The sequence below is a fragment of the Nuphar pumila genome, chromosome 12 (assembly GCF_984573655.1).
Source record: "Nuphar pumila chromosome 12, dmNupPumi1.hap1.1, whole genome shotgun sequence".
Taxonomy (NCBI): domain Eukaryota; kingdom Viridiplantae; phylum Streptophyta; class Magnoliopsida; order Nymphaeales; family Nymphaeaceae; genus Nuphar; species Nuphar pumila.
The window spans coordinates 23,278,530-23,294,350 of record NC_143260.1 but is presented as its reverse complement, the minus strand read 5'-3'; the positions used below and the strand labels follow the sequence as shown (position 1 = coordinate 23,294,350).

The window sequence follows — 15,821 nt, the reverse complement described above, 5'->3', positions numbered from 1 at the left end:
GCCATTGATCCGGGTGATGGGTCCCACAAATTTTGCAGGGTAATTCATGCTCCAGATGAATAGCATCTAGAGCACGCAAAATGGATGGTAAAAAATAGAGATAAATGGTTGTACTTGAATGCCATTCATTCAAGCATCCAAGGGACCTTAATCCGTCAGGGGTACCAGTGACCTGATCAGCTCTCATCCTATACCCAGCCTGTCACCACTTAGGGCTACCATACAGCCCTCGGTGCACTGCACCCACCATCACATTTCACAATGGTGTCACTACCTTCAACCATAGAGCAGATTCAGAACCTGTTATACAAAGGGTCTTCCCAGAAGCAGGCTAAAGAATGTGTCAAATGCAGTTCATGAATGTAATTATGTTGTGTACGTAATAAAGATACACATAATATTCAGACCAAGTTACCACCACCAAACATGTCATGATAGTGGCTTACACAGGATAACCCTTACCAACTGAACAAAAATTTACAGGAAGCATCAGTCTGATGCAACAACGTCCTCAACCCCTGTATAGTGTCTGAGTAGCCCATTACTCGCTGTATGATGGGTTTCATTGCTAATGAGTAATACATAAAATTCGTTTGTGCACATGGAAACAGTTGCATGGTTTTTTATTTCCTTCTTTTTTATATAATAAAGCATGCCAACCCAATGCTTACCAATAAACTTTCCCTTCAGTGCAACAAACAGTTGAGTATCATCCCAGTCATCCGCTTTGCAGAAAGAACTTCCAACACACTCCAGCATTTCCACCATTTGACTTATTTTGTCCGCTCTTTCTGGTTCATGAGATCGTGGTAATACAGTAGGACGCACATTGGTTGTCCAAGAATGCTAAAAAAGAGCCAGAAGATCATGTTCCCCACCTGGTAGGTCAGAAGAAGAAAATGAGGTCCCTACGCCATATACACGTATGATAGTTCAAGACATGAAAATATTTTCGAGCTACCAAGCCTAGGCAAACCCTGACAGGATCACCAAACAGATTAATATGGCATGCACAAGATTCATGACAACAACGTTACTAACAGAAATCAGTGAATTTTCAGTAAACCAAGAGGTACTAAAACAAAAGAAACACGTAAATAAAAGATGGTCTAATGAAGTAAACAAGGTTATATCTGCTTTTTCTTTTTTGAGAGAGAAAAAGGAATAGATGCATTCAAAAGACAATAGGACAACAATCTTTTATACACACATACATACGTATGTGTGTGCATATCCTGGCATGTCTGTGTACCTCTGAGCGGTATGTGTGCTGGTTAGGTTCCTTTGACTCAGTTCAACAGGCTCAACTAGTGTTACCTGGTTAGCAAACTCACCCATCCATACCCCTCTCCAACTTATCCTACTCACTTGTATCCTTAACCTATCCTATCCCTCAACCACTTACCATTACCAGTCTCAGTGTTGTCCAATCCCTTAGACCACCGTTGACTAAGCTTACACCGTCACAACCATAACCAAGTCCACCTATTTCCCTAATCTATAAGCCTGAGACCTACCAAAGCAAAGTGCTCACCCTAACCATCCCTACCTAATTATCGTCCTGAGTTCATACCCAAGTGTTTCCTTACCATACCCATCTCAACCCTGGCATATACCCACCTGAATCAATCTCATCCATATTAATCCCCCTTAACAGATCTCACCCCAACCTGTTTCCTAATTTACCAGCACCGACTGGAGCGTGCCGTATTGTTCCCTGCACCCCAGCCATCTATCCTCTATACCTGAGCTAAGCCATGCACCTTACACCGAACCCAGACCAACATAATTCCAGCCTGCAACATCGCAAGCCTGACCCAACCTCTGACCCATCCCATCATTAATCACGACTGAGCCCATTTGTACCCTAACCTTGATCATAAGTTGATCCCATCCGCAAGACCTGACCCATTCATCATTAATCGTGACTGAACCCATTTGTATCCTAATCTTAATCCCAAACTGATATTATCTGCAAGAACTGAGCCATTATCCATCATCAAAGCCCATAACCAGGTAGGACCCTGCTACTGCCTCGTATCTATCTAAAATGTTAGAATGCGGGTTATATATATATATATATATATATATGTGTGTGTGTGTGTGTGTGTGTGTGTGTGTGTGTGTGTGTGTGTGTGTTATATGTAATATGTATTACCCTAAGGGGTATTTTTGTTTTTTTGACCTATGTAATTTTTGTAATAGGTGTCGCCCAATAGGGGTTTTTATTTTTTATGAAGTTGTGATATGTTATATTGTCATGGGCATTTCTTCCCTTGACAAATATAACAGCTATATAGCTGTTGGGGCTCCCCAACGGCTAGCTTCAACCGTTGGGAGCTCCAACAGCTATATTGGGGAGCCTCTCACTCCCCCATGTGCCTATAAATATGGGGCTTAGACCTCTTGTAATGCAATGCATTTTGTGTGCATTTGATCCACAATAAAGACAATATTTTTTACACTGTGTTCATTTCTTTAAGCCCATAAGTGGCTAGTGTGCTTGTGTTTTTGCCCCTTTGTGTAGGTTTGTATTTGCCTCTTGTTTGACGTGTGTGGAAAGTTCATGATTTCATTACATGGTATCAAAGTCATCAGTTGAAGATCTTGTTGGTGTGAACGTTAGAGCATGGATTATGTGATCGTGAGCTCATGGTGTCCAAAGAAAACCTTTGCTCCTATTCTATTTTCATTCTTTCCCCTCTCTTTCTCTTTCTATCTCTTCTTTGTAAAATGGAGAATGAACAAGAAATTGTCATCTCCATTCCTGTAAGACTCAATTATACAAACTATGTGACGTGGTCATCTATAGTAAAACACAAAATATAGGAAAAAGCTCTATAGAGTTTGGTTGATGGAACTGAAAGAGAACCTAAGCTTGTGTTTACAAAGATCGAAAATGGCAAAGTATCACTTCAAGGAGAAAAAATGTCTAAAGTTGTTGCCGAATATAAAAAAATGTGGAAAGAGTAGAAGATGGGTCATTCCAAGATCATTCGATAGCTCATCAATAATGTCGACACCAAAAAATGCTCAAGTTTGGCAAAATTTGTTTTTGCTAGTGATGCATGGAAGTATCTCAAGAATATGTATTGTCTAAAAGACATAGCTCATGTATGTAATGCACAAAATAAAGTTAGAACTATGACCCAAGGAAAAATGAGCATTAGGGAATACCATAATGTGCTTTCTCTACTAAGAGATGAATTAGCTCTTTTAGAGCTTAAGTGACATTGTCCTAAAGACGTAGAACTCTCAAAATCAAACAAAAATGAAACATTTCTACCAATTTATTAATGGGCTTAAACCAAAATTTGAAGGGACCAAATCGGCTCAACTTCGTAGATGAGGTATTCCTTTCATAGTAGAGACTTTGGAAGAGCTAACTATGAAAGAGAATATATTAAAAAAACCCACCTCTACTAAAGATGAGGAATCAATGCTCGCTATGTCAAGACCCGAAAATCATACAAAAGCATATAGGTCTCTTCACTTTGGAAGAGGCCAAAGTGATGATTATGGGAAGAGCTCAAGTGACTATGAATACAAGAGGGGTGATAAGATAATATGCCACTTTTGCAAAGAACTGGGTCACATCAAGTCATTTTGCCTAAAAATGAAAAATGAGAAGTAGCCTATGGGATCCTCAAGCGTAAAGGGTGGTCTAGATGAAGGTTCCAAGAACATCGCTCTTGCTCAACTCATGAAAATCCTTTAACCACTAATTAAAGGTCAATTTTCCTCTCTTCGGTGCGGCCGTATCAACATGCATGGACCTTGTTAAGAACTCTTAGATTCTTGATTCCGGTGCCTCTTTTCATATGATTCCTAATGAGTCCATACTATCTGAATGTTTAATTAACTCAAATGATTCTTATGTTTCAACCGCTGATGGAACATCTTTAAAAATTAAAAGCTTAGGTGCTTTGAAAAAATATTTTAAAAACAGTAAATTTTTTTTTGTCCCAAACATTAGAATATTACCCAAGCCTAACCTAAACCTCTTATCCGTTTATCAAATTATCAACCATGGATGTAAGGTTACCTTTTCACCTAATGATTGCTTCGTACAGGATTTCCAGTCCAAGAAGTTGATTGGGCGAGGCCATAGAAGATGAGACCTCTACTACATGGACAATTTGGAATTATCAAATCAATTTTTTTGTAATTTTGTTGAGAAAAAAAAGTATTGAACATTGGAATAGGAGATTAGGACATCCAAGTATGTCAAAAATGTATTTACTCCATTTTCTTGAAAATTGTAATGAAAAAGATTTTACTGTGAAGATTGCATACTTGGAAAAATGAAATCTCTACCTTTTGAAAATAGTCAATTTGTATCTAAAGAACCTTTTGAGTGAATACATTCGGATTTATGGGGATCGGCACCGGTTATGTCCAAAGGAGTTATTATGAAATTTTTGTGGATGATTATAGTAGGCACTCATGGATCTATTTTCTTAGACTCAAATCCGAAGTATTTGAGTGTCTTAAAAATTTTTATGGTTTTGTTAAAAATCAATTCAAAACCTCTATTAAAATATTTAGATCTGATTTCGGAGGAGAATTTTTATCAAAAGATTTTAAAAGCTTTCTTGATCAACAAGGGATTACTCATAAAAAATCTTGCCCTTACACCCCATAACAAAATGGGTTAGTCGAAAGAAAGCATCAGCACATTATTGAAACCACTAGGACTCTTATAATATCCAAAGATGTTCTAAAAAACTTTTTGGCCAAAACCGCCCTTACAATGGTTTATTTAATCAATAAAATCCCTTCTAACATTCTTAAAAACAATTATCCTATGAAAAAATTGTTTAAAATTGCACTTGCTTATTTAAGATTGAGAGTTTTTTGTTGTAAATGTTTTGTTCTTTCTAATAAAAATGACAAACTTTCTACTAAGGTCATTCTTTGTGTTTTTCTAGGTTGTGCCGAAAACAAAAAAGGATTTAGGTGTTATGATATTGAGAATGACAAGCTTTATATTTCAAGAAATGCAACTTTTCTTGAAAAAGAAAATGGTTTTGAAAAAATTGAGTCTAAGAAACCATGTGAATACTCATTTTTGTTTGATCTAATGAATGAACATAATAATAGTAATATTGATGTAAATGAAAGTAATGATATCCATGATATGCATGAGAGTGTCAATGGTAACACTCATGATGATCATAAAGGAGATATGCATATTGTTAAACCTCATAATGAACTTCAAACATATTCTCGTCGTATAGAAATCCAACCACCATGTGCATTAAAAAGGTATATCCAAAGTCAAGACATAAATCAATCTAGTATTAAGAGATCTACAAGGATATTCCAAGCACCTAGTAGGTTTGTATGCTATGAGTCTTTTGAATCCCACTATAAAGTGTATCTTATGGTCATACATTCTTACGTAGAACCTTGTTCCTATAATGAAGCCAAAAAACATCATAAATAGATTAAGGCCATCAATAATGAATTAGAAGCCTTAGAAAAGGCCAAAACTTGGGAGATTCAACCATTACCTATAAGAAAGAAAACTATAAGGTGTGGATGGGTCTATAAAATTAAAATCAAAAGTGACGGGACACTAGAAAAGTACAAAGCTAGGCTAGTAGTCAAATGATATAATCAAGAATATGAGATAGATTATGAGGAAACCTTTACCCCAGTAGCTAGAATGACAACAGTTCAAACTCTTATCGCCATAACATCTATTAGAAAATGACCTATCTTTCAAATAGACGTTAAAAATGTCTTTTTAAATGGAACCCTAAATGAAGAAGTCTATATGGAACCTTCACCCAGATTAGGTTTGACACATGAAAAAGTTATTCAATTATGAAAAGCTTTGTATGGTGTTAAACATGCTCCTAAGGCTTGGTATGATCGCTTTAGTGATGTAATGATTCAATTAGGATTCATATCTTGTTATAGTGATACTTCCTTGTTCGTTAAGTCCTCTGATGCAAGTATAATTATCTTGCTCCTCTGTGTAGACGATATGATTATCACAGGAGGTGATAAATAGGGAGTTAGTCATGTCAAAGATGTTCTCAAAAAACACTTTGATATGACAAATCTTGGCTTTCTTTGATATTTTTTTGAATAGAAGTTGCTTACTCACCCTGAGGGTATTTTTAGTCTCAAACTAAATATGCAACCGAGATAATCGAAAGGTCGTGTCTTACAGATAAAAAGAGAGTGAACATGCCATAGGTCATTAATGCAAAAATGAAGAAAGATGATGGAGAACCTCTGAAAGATCCAACTCCATATCGCTAAATGATTAATGCCTTAACTTACCTTTCTATTACTTATCCGGATATTGCACATGCTATTTATACTGCTAGTCAATTTCAGCATTCTCTCACTACAGTACATATGAGTAATGCAATGAAAATATTTAGATATGTTAAAAATACTATCAATCATGATTTGTTTTTATCATCTTCATCCCCATTAGAAGTTATTGCATATACTGACTCTGATTGGAGAAGAGATGTAAATGATCATCGCTCAACCACTGGTTTTTGCATTTTTGTAGATGATTCCTTGATATCTTGGAGATGCAAAAAACAACAGAAGGTGTTCCTGTCTTCCACAGAATCCAAATATTGTGCAATGACCACTACAACTTCTGAATTGGTATGGTTGCGACAATTACTCGAAGAAGGGGTTTTCTTATATGCACCCTTAACATTATGTTGTGATAACAAGAGCACTGTCTATATTGCAAGCAATCATTCATTTCATGAATGAATGAAGCATATCAAAATGGATTTCCATTATCTCCATGAAGCATTCTTGAAGAAAACCATCACTTTACCATATGTATCATCTGAATGTTAACTGGTGGAGTTCTTCACTAAGGTGCTACCATCTCCCCGATTCCACTTTCTTCTTGAAAAACTATCGGTTGTCATTCTATGAGTTTGAGGGGGGTGTTAGAATGTGGGTTGTATATATATGACATATTTGTAATATGTATTACCCTACAAGGGTACTTTTGTCTTTTTGGACTATGTAATTTTTGTAATAGGTGTCGCCCAATAGGGGCCCTTTTATTTTTTATTTTAAGTTGTAATATGTTATATTGTCAAGGGCATTTTTGCCCTTGACAAATATAACAGTTATATAGCTGTTAAGGCCTCCCAACCGCTAGAAATCTAGCTGTTGGGAGCTCCAACAGCTATATTGGGAAGCCTCTCACTCCCCTTTGTGCCTATAAATATGTTGTAATGCAATGCATTTTGTGTGCACTTGATCCTCAATAAAGACAATATTTTTTATATTGTGTGTTCATTTCTTTAAGCCCATAAGTGGCTAGTGTGTTTGTACTTTTGCCCCTTTGTGTGGGTTTGTATTTGCCTCTTGTTTGAGGTGTGTGGAAAGTTCGTGATTTCATTACAAAAAACATTGACCATTTCCTTACACCATCGTTGACCAGCCCAGTTATAACATGTCCTTAACCTTTTCACAACCTGCCCTTTTGAACAAAACCCAAAACCAAGGTCCCTACCCTATTAGTGTGATCTAATCTAACTCAACCCATCACCCTTAACCCAAACCCACTACCTTACCCTCTGACTAACCCCCTCCCCCTCCACTCACGTTGCCATTTCCACCATGGCAAGAACTAAGATCCACAACCGTCCCTGAACCCATAACCCCTTAGGTGCCTGAGCCCAAATTTCAGTTACTGAACCACTTCCCTTGAATCCAGACCCATACCTGTGAGAACTCCTAACCTGCCATGGGTCCATCATTGGTCCCAAACCTGTAGAACCATTTCTGAATCACATTTGCGGTTTGGATCTCGAACTAACCCCGCAAATTGAGGTACCTGGTGATCCTGAAGTCATGGATACGATCCATTCGGACACACATGCCACATCCAGTGCCCTATATATATATATATATATATATATATATATATATATATATATATATATATATATGAGAGAGAGAGAGAGAGAGAGAGTTGGTTGGGGGAGAAATGGGACAGCCACTGGTAGTCACCCAACAACCTATAGATACGAAGAGGGAGGCACAGCAGGGGAAGAGGGGAGGGGATTGGGGTAGAGGCGCAGAGGGCATTGCGCAGGAGGGAAAGCTACACACACACACACACACACACACACACACACACACATATATATATATATATATATATATATGGGAAGAGGGGAGGGGCTTGGGGTAGAGGCGCAAAGGGCATTGTGCAGGAGGGAAAGCTACACACACACACACACACACACACACACACATATATATATATGAAACAATGAGAAAAAGTGTTAACATAAGAAAAGAGCACCATAACTAAAACAAAACAAAAAGTATCTAAATGGGGTACAGCATGTAAACGACATTAGAAACCAAATAATATGAATATGAACTGAAGTTAATGAACAAAAGGTTGCATTTTGTCTGCAAGTCATTAAAATTTCATGACAATAGTTTTTTCCATGAGCTCAATAACAACCGACAATTATTGTATTGATGCAAACATTCGTCATACAATTTTCAGGCCAAATGAATAACTAAAGCATCACTTGGATGCGCTTCCTGAAAAAATCTCATTTTCCCATATAAAGATACCAGACTGGTACTAATCCATTCAACTGGATCATCAAATTAAATTACATATTCATCCTTAATATGAAAAACTCTGTCAAATAACAGAGATGATATTTGTAAATGCTAATGTGCCATCCAAGGGTCACACATGAGTGAAGAATATATTCAAAAGCTTAATCAAGACTGGCTGCAACCACAAACTTACCATGTTACTTTGGAATTTGCGTTGGAGATAATTTGTAATAATTACCAAAGGAACCTGCAGAAAAGCTAAGAAAGTAAATAAACTTTAAACTTTGAAAAGAAGATATTTAAGTCATACATTGTGCTTCGTAATAAATTCTACCAGCCAAAGCATGCATGAGTTTGTTGAATACCACAGACAACTTCAACACAAGAACAGGGTCAGATTTGTAGAAAAGGTACATATGCATGATTCATTTGCTTAAGAGGAAAACACTTTCTATTAATAAATGAAATTAAAGGAAAGAAAAAATATACATATGAAATGGTAAATGATAATTTACAACTGAAGAATATTAACCCAAAAATCATATTAATGTGAGGTTGCCACATACAACTGATTAACCCTAACCCACTCAGTTTCATCAATACGGGAATACTGACAGAAACTACAAATTGCATGCAATGGAAAATTAAACCTGTTTTGGTAGCTGCAGTGCCCACCATGTTGTATAGAATGCACAATTAAGTGTCTGCCGTCAAAGATGAAAGATGACAGCTGTTTAAACAAGCTCCTTTCACTAAGACATGAAAGGCAGTGTCATTTCAAAGCACTGAGGATCACTTTTGAAACCATTATTTAGAAGCTTTGGATCTTTCTAAAGAAGTTAATATGAAAGGAATCTTCTTTGCATCATTGAGTTCAAGCTTGCCAATGAGGGGCTGTTAATCCTGGCTTGTACCATTCTAAACAACAGTCAGACTCAACAAGATGTTTCACTTGGCAGGAGCTCTGAACACTAACCTTCCAAATCCCTTTTCAGTTGTTTTTTCTTTTTTCAAAAGTTCAACTTTCACTTTTGTTTCATAAAATATTTTTAGTTTTGGAAGTGCCTTCAACATTTTAAAAAATATTTATTTTTGCACTGCTTAAAAAATATCATGGACGGCAATGGATCTTGGACAAAACTTGAGTTTATAATTTCCTTTTCAGCTTCTTCCTTCTTGTCTCCCAAACTTGATTATCAGTCCCCCATAATTTCTATTTATAGAAATGAAAAATTGAAGATGCATTTTAAGGTAAAAAGTACAAAATGCCCACAACTCGTAAGAAATGGTTAAGTAGATTGAATCTTGAAGAATCAAAACAGGCCTACAGGATATTTTTGGTTTGTTTTATTCACTACCAAACTTGGTTTATTCTAGCTTTCCAACATCCTTTCCTACTCTTTGTCAAGGTTTGCCTGCTGCTATGTTTGAAGCCTCCCAGAGCATTGAAAAAAACAAAAGCAGTACCAGAAAACAAGACATCATCCAAAATTGCACTGCTTATTTAAATTTTGAAAAAAAACACACTACCATCTGCAGTACAAGAACTCATAGAGAATTCTCAAGTTCATAGATAATTACCTGAAACATGATGCCAATGAAGGCCCAAAGTGTGAAAATGTGGCAAGGGATACCTATGCATAACTACCAAGAAGAAAACATGGTGTTTAGCAAAATGTCCTAAATACAGCATAAAATGGTTCAATAAAAAAAAAGGTCCAACAACACGAGTTCGAGTAGAATAGTATATCAAATATGCCAAAAACTGAGGAACCAGCCAGCTCAAGAAAATAGTCATTCAATTCAGAAGGGAATCAACTGTTAACCATTTAACAAGCAGTAAAAGTTCCAAGTGTTCCCTAGTAATTACTAATCAGAAGGAAAACTACAACAGATACCTCAATGAAAGATTTTTTAACCCAACATTAACTATGAAGAATCAGATATGCTTTCTTCAAACAATTAGCATACAACCACAACCACCAAAGATAGCCCAATATTACTGCACAGGAAATTCAACATGTGGCAGTACCAGATAACATGAAATAGATGTGGTTATCTTATGCAAATTCCAATGTACCAAAAAGAATCATATTCTAGTGCCAGAACAACAAGGGGTAGGTTACACGAAATTCTTAAGACAATTATCTGTGCACGAAGTTCTGTTACACGGTCGCAGTGACATCTGCAACTATTCTCTATATTTGTTTTTCTTTTGTGCTACAATCCAAAAGAATTATGCCACTTCCCATTAATGCTCAGAAATTTTTTATTTTCATTCCAAACAGCAAAACTATGGATGTCATTCAAGGACGAAGACAGAAGTAGAACTGAAATTAGAGATAATAAGAGGTTATCTTCCCCATAGTTGGCAAACTCGTGACTCAGATTCCGATCGCCCGACCCTTATCTCGTGAGTCAGCAGGTCAATTCGGTAACTCAGAAGAGTTAGGACTATGCATTTTCTAGTGTTAAGGTATGGAAAAAATCAAAATCCATATTGTATAATCACTAAATTTAGCACATGACATCAATGGCTAAGTTATATAAGTATTCAACTATACATAATTGTTAATAATTTATGATTTAAAAACATGATTCTTTATAACAAATATTCTTTTATGAATATTATACATTAAAACCACAAAATGCATGACAAAACGCATGAAGATATGGAAAAAATCAAAATCCATATTGTATAATCACTAAATTTAGCACATGACATCAATGACTAAGTTTTATAAGTATTCAACTATACATAATTCTTAATATTTATGATTTAAAAACATGATTCTTTATAACAAATATTCTTTTATGAATATTATACATTAAAACCACAAAATGCATGACAAAAAACACATGAGAAGCATGTGGATCGGTGACCTAGGTAGGGTCCGATCCAGGTAGACTGGGTCAATTCCCGAGTCGACTCGCCGGGTTTGCCAACTATGATCTTCCCCCTCTCCCCCACCCTACACACATGCATGCATGAACACACATTTCCAACGCAACCACAGGCACATATAGGGGTGCACAACGAACCGAGCTAGCTCAAGCTTGGCTTGTTTAAGCTCGAATCAAGCTCGTTTGTGAAAGTAAATGGGCCGAGCTTGAACAAAAGTTCAAGCTCGGTCTACATAAACGAGCCAAGCTTGATCAAGTCGCTGAACTCAATTAAGCTCGTACAAGTAGTATGTATAAAATATGTTAACCAAGCTAAAACAAAAGGCTAGTGTTCCTTAACGGTAGGGTGTTGGTCTCCATCCCAAAAGGTGGCAGGATCAAAACTCCCACCTTAAACTTTTTTCACGTTTTACAATAATTCAACTGTTCTTTTAGTATGCATAATTTTTTTGAGCCACAATAAACGAAGATAGCCAGCCTGGCCTAATGGTGAGGCTTTTGTCCACTTTATGAAGAGGTGGGAGATTGAATCCCGCATCTTATTGTTACAAAAAAAAATTAAAACCACGGTCAAGCTTGGCTCAGTTCGAGCTTGGAACCTAGCCAATTCTGAATAAGGTTGTTCTAGCTCAGCTTCGAGCTCAAGCCGAGTTTGAACAGAGGTATATTTGAGCAAGCTGAGTTAGAACATCCCAGGCTCGAACTCCGTGTGCACCCCTAGACACACACATGCACACATGTAAATGCATGCATGCACACACATGTTATGACCATGAGCACCAGTGAGATAACCTTTTGTTACTTGAGAAATCTTGTTTGACCTTTTCTTTTTCTTCCAAAACAAAAGGGTATTTTCGTAATTTAATACAGTTGAATATTTGCTAACTCTACTAAAGAGTGTATGTATGTGCATATGTGTAAATTTAATTTTTATTTGTACATTTTGTATAATTTTAACTCTTGTATGAAAATATCTTCTAAAGCCACTAATCTCAGCAGTAGCCAATTGCTCAGACAAAAACAGCATTGAGCTTGATCCATGACTCATAGGTTCATGTTTGCATTTCCTGGTTTTATATCCACAACTTTATCCAGTTATACATCACAAGCATTTTACTTCACAATTTCCTCCAACTTTCTTTTCCTTTTTCCATTTTCATCCCTTCCTGATAGCAACTATGGAGGCTTAGCCCCTCCATGATTCATATCTGACCTCTAAAGTAATAGGCAAAAAAGTGATAAGAACTGTATGAGAAGCAACAACATTAAACCAGAAATTCAGTCATAGAACAAAATACCTCGTGGAATATCGATGAAAGAAGGAAAGAAACCACAACTGCAACTCCCTGTAACCATAAAGTATACAAAAACCTAGCTTTAAAAAATAAACATCCTTGATGATAGCTCCAGTCAATGCAATAAGCAGAACAGTTAATCATTACAAGAAGCCATAGACGAGGCAAGCAAATTATATTTTATTCAATCACCTTTATACAAAGCAGCCAAATCAGAGGATTACTATGTTAATTGTTATACACATGCAGTCAACAAGACATAACTGAAATAAATGAGAGCATATTTGGATGTTCACTATAATCATTTGCATAGGTCATGTCTTTTTAGCAACAAAAAATGAGATAAATGATCTTTTACTATTGTTTTATACAAAATGCTACCTAAAAATACATCAGAAATTAAGTCCTATATCTGTCAGGGGGGCAGTACGCATGAGCTCGACTCAGGCACCCCAGGTTTGGACTTAGAAAATGAACCCCTCTAATGGCTCATCAATTGCATGTCTTTGCCAATAGATACACTTAAGCTTAGGGCCAGCTCAGCAAGCTTTACTGGGTTGGCTTGACCATCCCCACTAATGCTGTAAACATTTAATTGTAATGTAAGATATGATTTTGATCTTGGCCTGGCTATTATGTATATATATATAGGGATAGCATTTGCTACCCTCGTGGGCAAGGAACCCTCTAGTTGGAATTCATAGGAGGAAGTTGTTTTGACCAAATCTGACCTCATGGATGTGTTTAGCTTGGTCAAAATAGTAGGAATCAACTCTTGGATCATAGTTTTTTGATATAAAAAACATGTTTTTTTTTAGTTTGAAAATTTGGTAAATTGTAGGCCGTTGATTTTTCAACCCTCATAAAATATGACATATACATAAAAAAAACATGATCAAACATCAGTTTCTATTAAACTTAATATGTAGATCACATCTAGATGGTCAGATGTTCAAAAAAAATGAAAATATTGCATTTTTTCACTAGGGGTTCCTTACCCACGAGGGCATCAAACATTACCCCATATATATAGGGTGCAACACTTAAATTGAAAAGATGGACATAAGGATGGAGCTATGTATTGGTAGTGGAGAACTGATCCATTCATAGGCGAAAGAGCAAATACAAAGTTAGATTTATCACCAACTTACATGATGCATGTGTTAAATTATATGTAATATCCTAGGCTAACTAGGAATTGTTTTTTTTCTTAGTCTAGTTAGAATAAGATTTTTCGCTTTTTATTTTTGTACTTTTTTAGCCTTTTTTACTAGTCAATGTTTGACTTAGTAAAAAAGCAAAGAGAGTCGTTGGACTCTCAACGACTCTATTTAGAGCCGTTGGGAGCCCAACGACTCTCTCTTCTACCCTCTCTCAATGTATTATAAATATGGGGCAAAACCCCCTCACAATGTATGATTTTCTAAAGGGTGTTTACCCATTCAATAATATATTTTCTCTTTTATTGTATACCCTTTTTCGGATATTTTGTATGAACCCCTGTGGTTCTTGTGAATGATCTTTTTCGGCATTTTGGTTGGAGCTATTTAAAGCTTCGTTTGGAGATGATCCAAGAACTCTTCTTACAGCATGTGAATAGGAAAACAAACCTCTTAGTTCAAGCAGCCATTCTAGACTACTATCAAGGTGTTAATATATATATATATAGAAGGGGGGGTCTTGGGGTCCCCCCGGCACGGGTTATAGGGGGGCAGTGCCCCCCCACTGCCCCCCCCCCCCCAAGATTTTTTTTTTCAAATTCCACAACCCATTTCATAGGGCAATTTTTTTTTAAAATAATAAATAAAAAAATAGACCAAAATGACCCTAGGTGCGGTCAACGCACCCGCGTCGCGTCGACGCCGAATCCTTGTATATATATATATATATAATGACACGGTGCTCCAAAAGCACCTATTCCCACCAAATAGAAGCTTTAAATTCTCAAAATTTTCAATCTTGTTGATCAGACCCTATAGATATGATCTACAATCATTATTCAGTGGAAAACAAGTTTTCGATCATGTGATCATGACATAGATATAGGATTTTTAAGATCTTAAAAAATCTATGGCTCACAATGTACCAAAATTTTATAATTAAAAAACCTATTTTATGTCCAAAAAACATGATCCAAAACATGATTCCTATCAAATAAACTATGTTAAGTTCATCTATAAGGTCCGATTGAGAAGATGCAACCTACAACTATGACCTCTAGTAGGTGGGAGTAGGTGCTTTCGAAGCACCGTGTATGTATATATATATATATATATATATATATATATATATATATATATATATATATATATATATATATATATATATTGTTTATGTGTATATATAGTGTTCTTATGATTATAAATTAGTAATTCCTACTAGGCGCATTTTCATCATTTTCTACTCATGTAATAGGCGCTACCCATTAGGGGCAGCATTGTCATCTTTTTTATTCTTTTGTTTGTTGTCCCTTTCACTAATTTGAAAGGGCATTATTGTAAACAGCCAATAGATCTGTTGAGGCTCCCCAACGGCTATAGTCGTTGGGAGATCCCCATCAGCTCTTTGAGCTGCCTTGTGGCCTATTTAAATAGGGTTTTCAATGTAGCCTATTTAAATAGGGTTTCAGCCCCTCTCTTAGTTAATGTTTTTCTTAAGCATATGTGCTAATCTTGAAAAGTTTAGAAGGACCAACAGAGCATGAACATTCATGAAAGGTATATACACAAAAAAACTTTATGCTTTCATGTTGTTCCCCGGTCTAGACACTGCATGTACTTCATCAACTTCTTTGTGCAAGGATAAACGAGTTTCCTCTTGGCATAATTCGGCAAGTGCTTCATTAAGAGTTGGAGAGGAAGTTCTATAGAGTAAGGATCCTCTCGTTCAAACTCTGAACGAAGGCCATGTAAAAACTAAAGAGTTTTCTCTCTCAATTTGGCGGTCTCATTTCAATGGCTCCTCCTTCCCATTCCATTAGGGTTCAAGAAGAGCAAGTTCATCCCACAATAGGGATAAAGTATTATAGTAATCATG

The 15,821-nt window shown here is 36.3% G+C and overlaps 1 protein-coding gene across 1 annotated transcript in view; it reads right to left on the bottom strand.

The window, feature by feature from the left end:
- Positions 1 to 339: 339 nt before the first annotated feature.
- Positions 340 to 15,821, bottom strand: part of LOC149820310 (diacylglycerol O-acyltransferase 1-like) — a 118,149-nt gene continuing 102,667 nt past the window's right edge. The window contains exons 13-16 of the mRNA XM_089983096.1: positions 12,789 to 12,836; positions 10,168 to 10,230; positions 8,780 to 8,833; positions 340 to 878 (exon numbers count right to left, since the gene is read on the bottom strand). Coding sequence (XP_089839222.1) covers positions 774 to 878; positions 8,780 to 8,833; positions 10,168 to 10,230; positions 12,789 to 12,836 — 270 coding nt within the window. The 3' untranslated portion in view covers positions 340 to 773. The remainder of the gene's footprint in view (positions 879 to 8,779; positions 8,834 to 10,167; positions 10,231 to 12,788; positions 12,837 to 15,821) is intronic.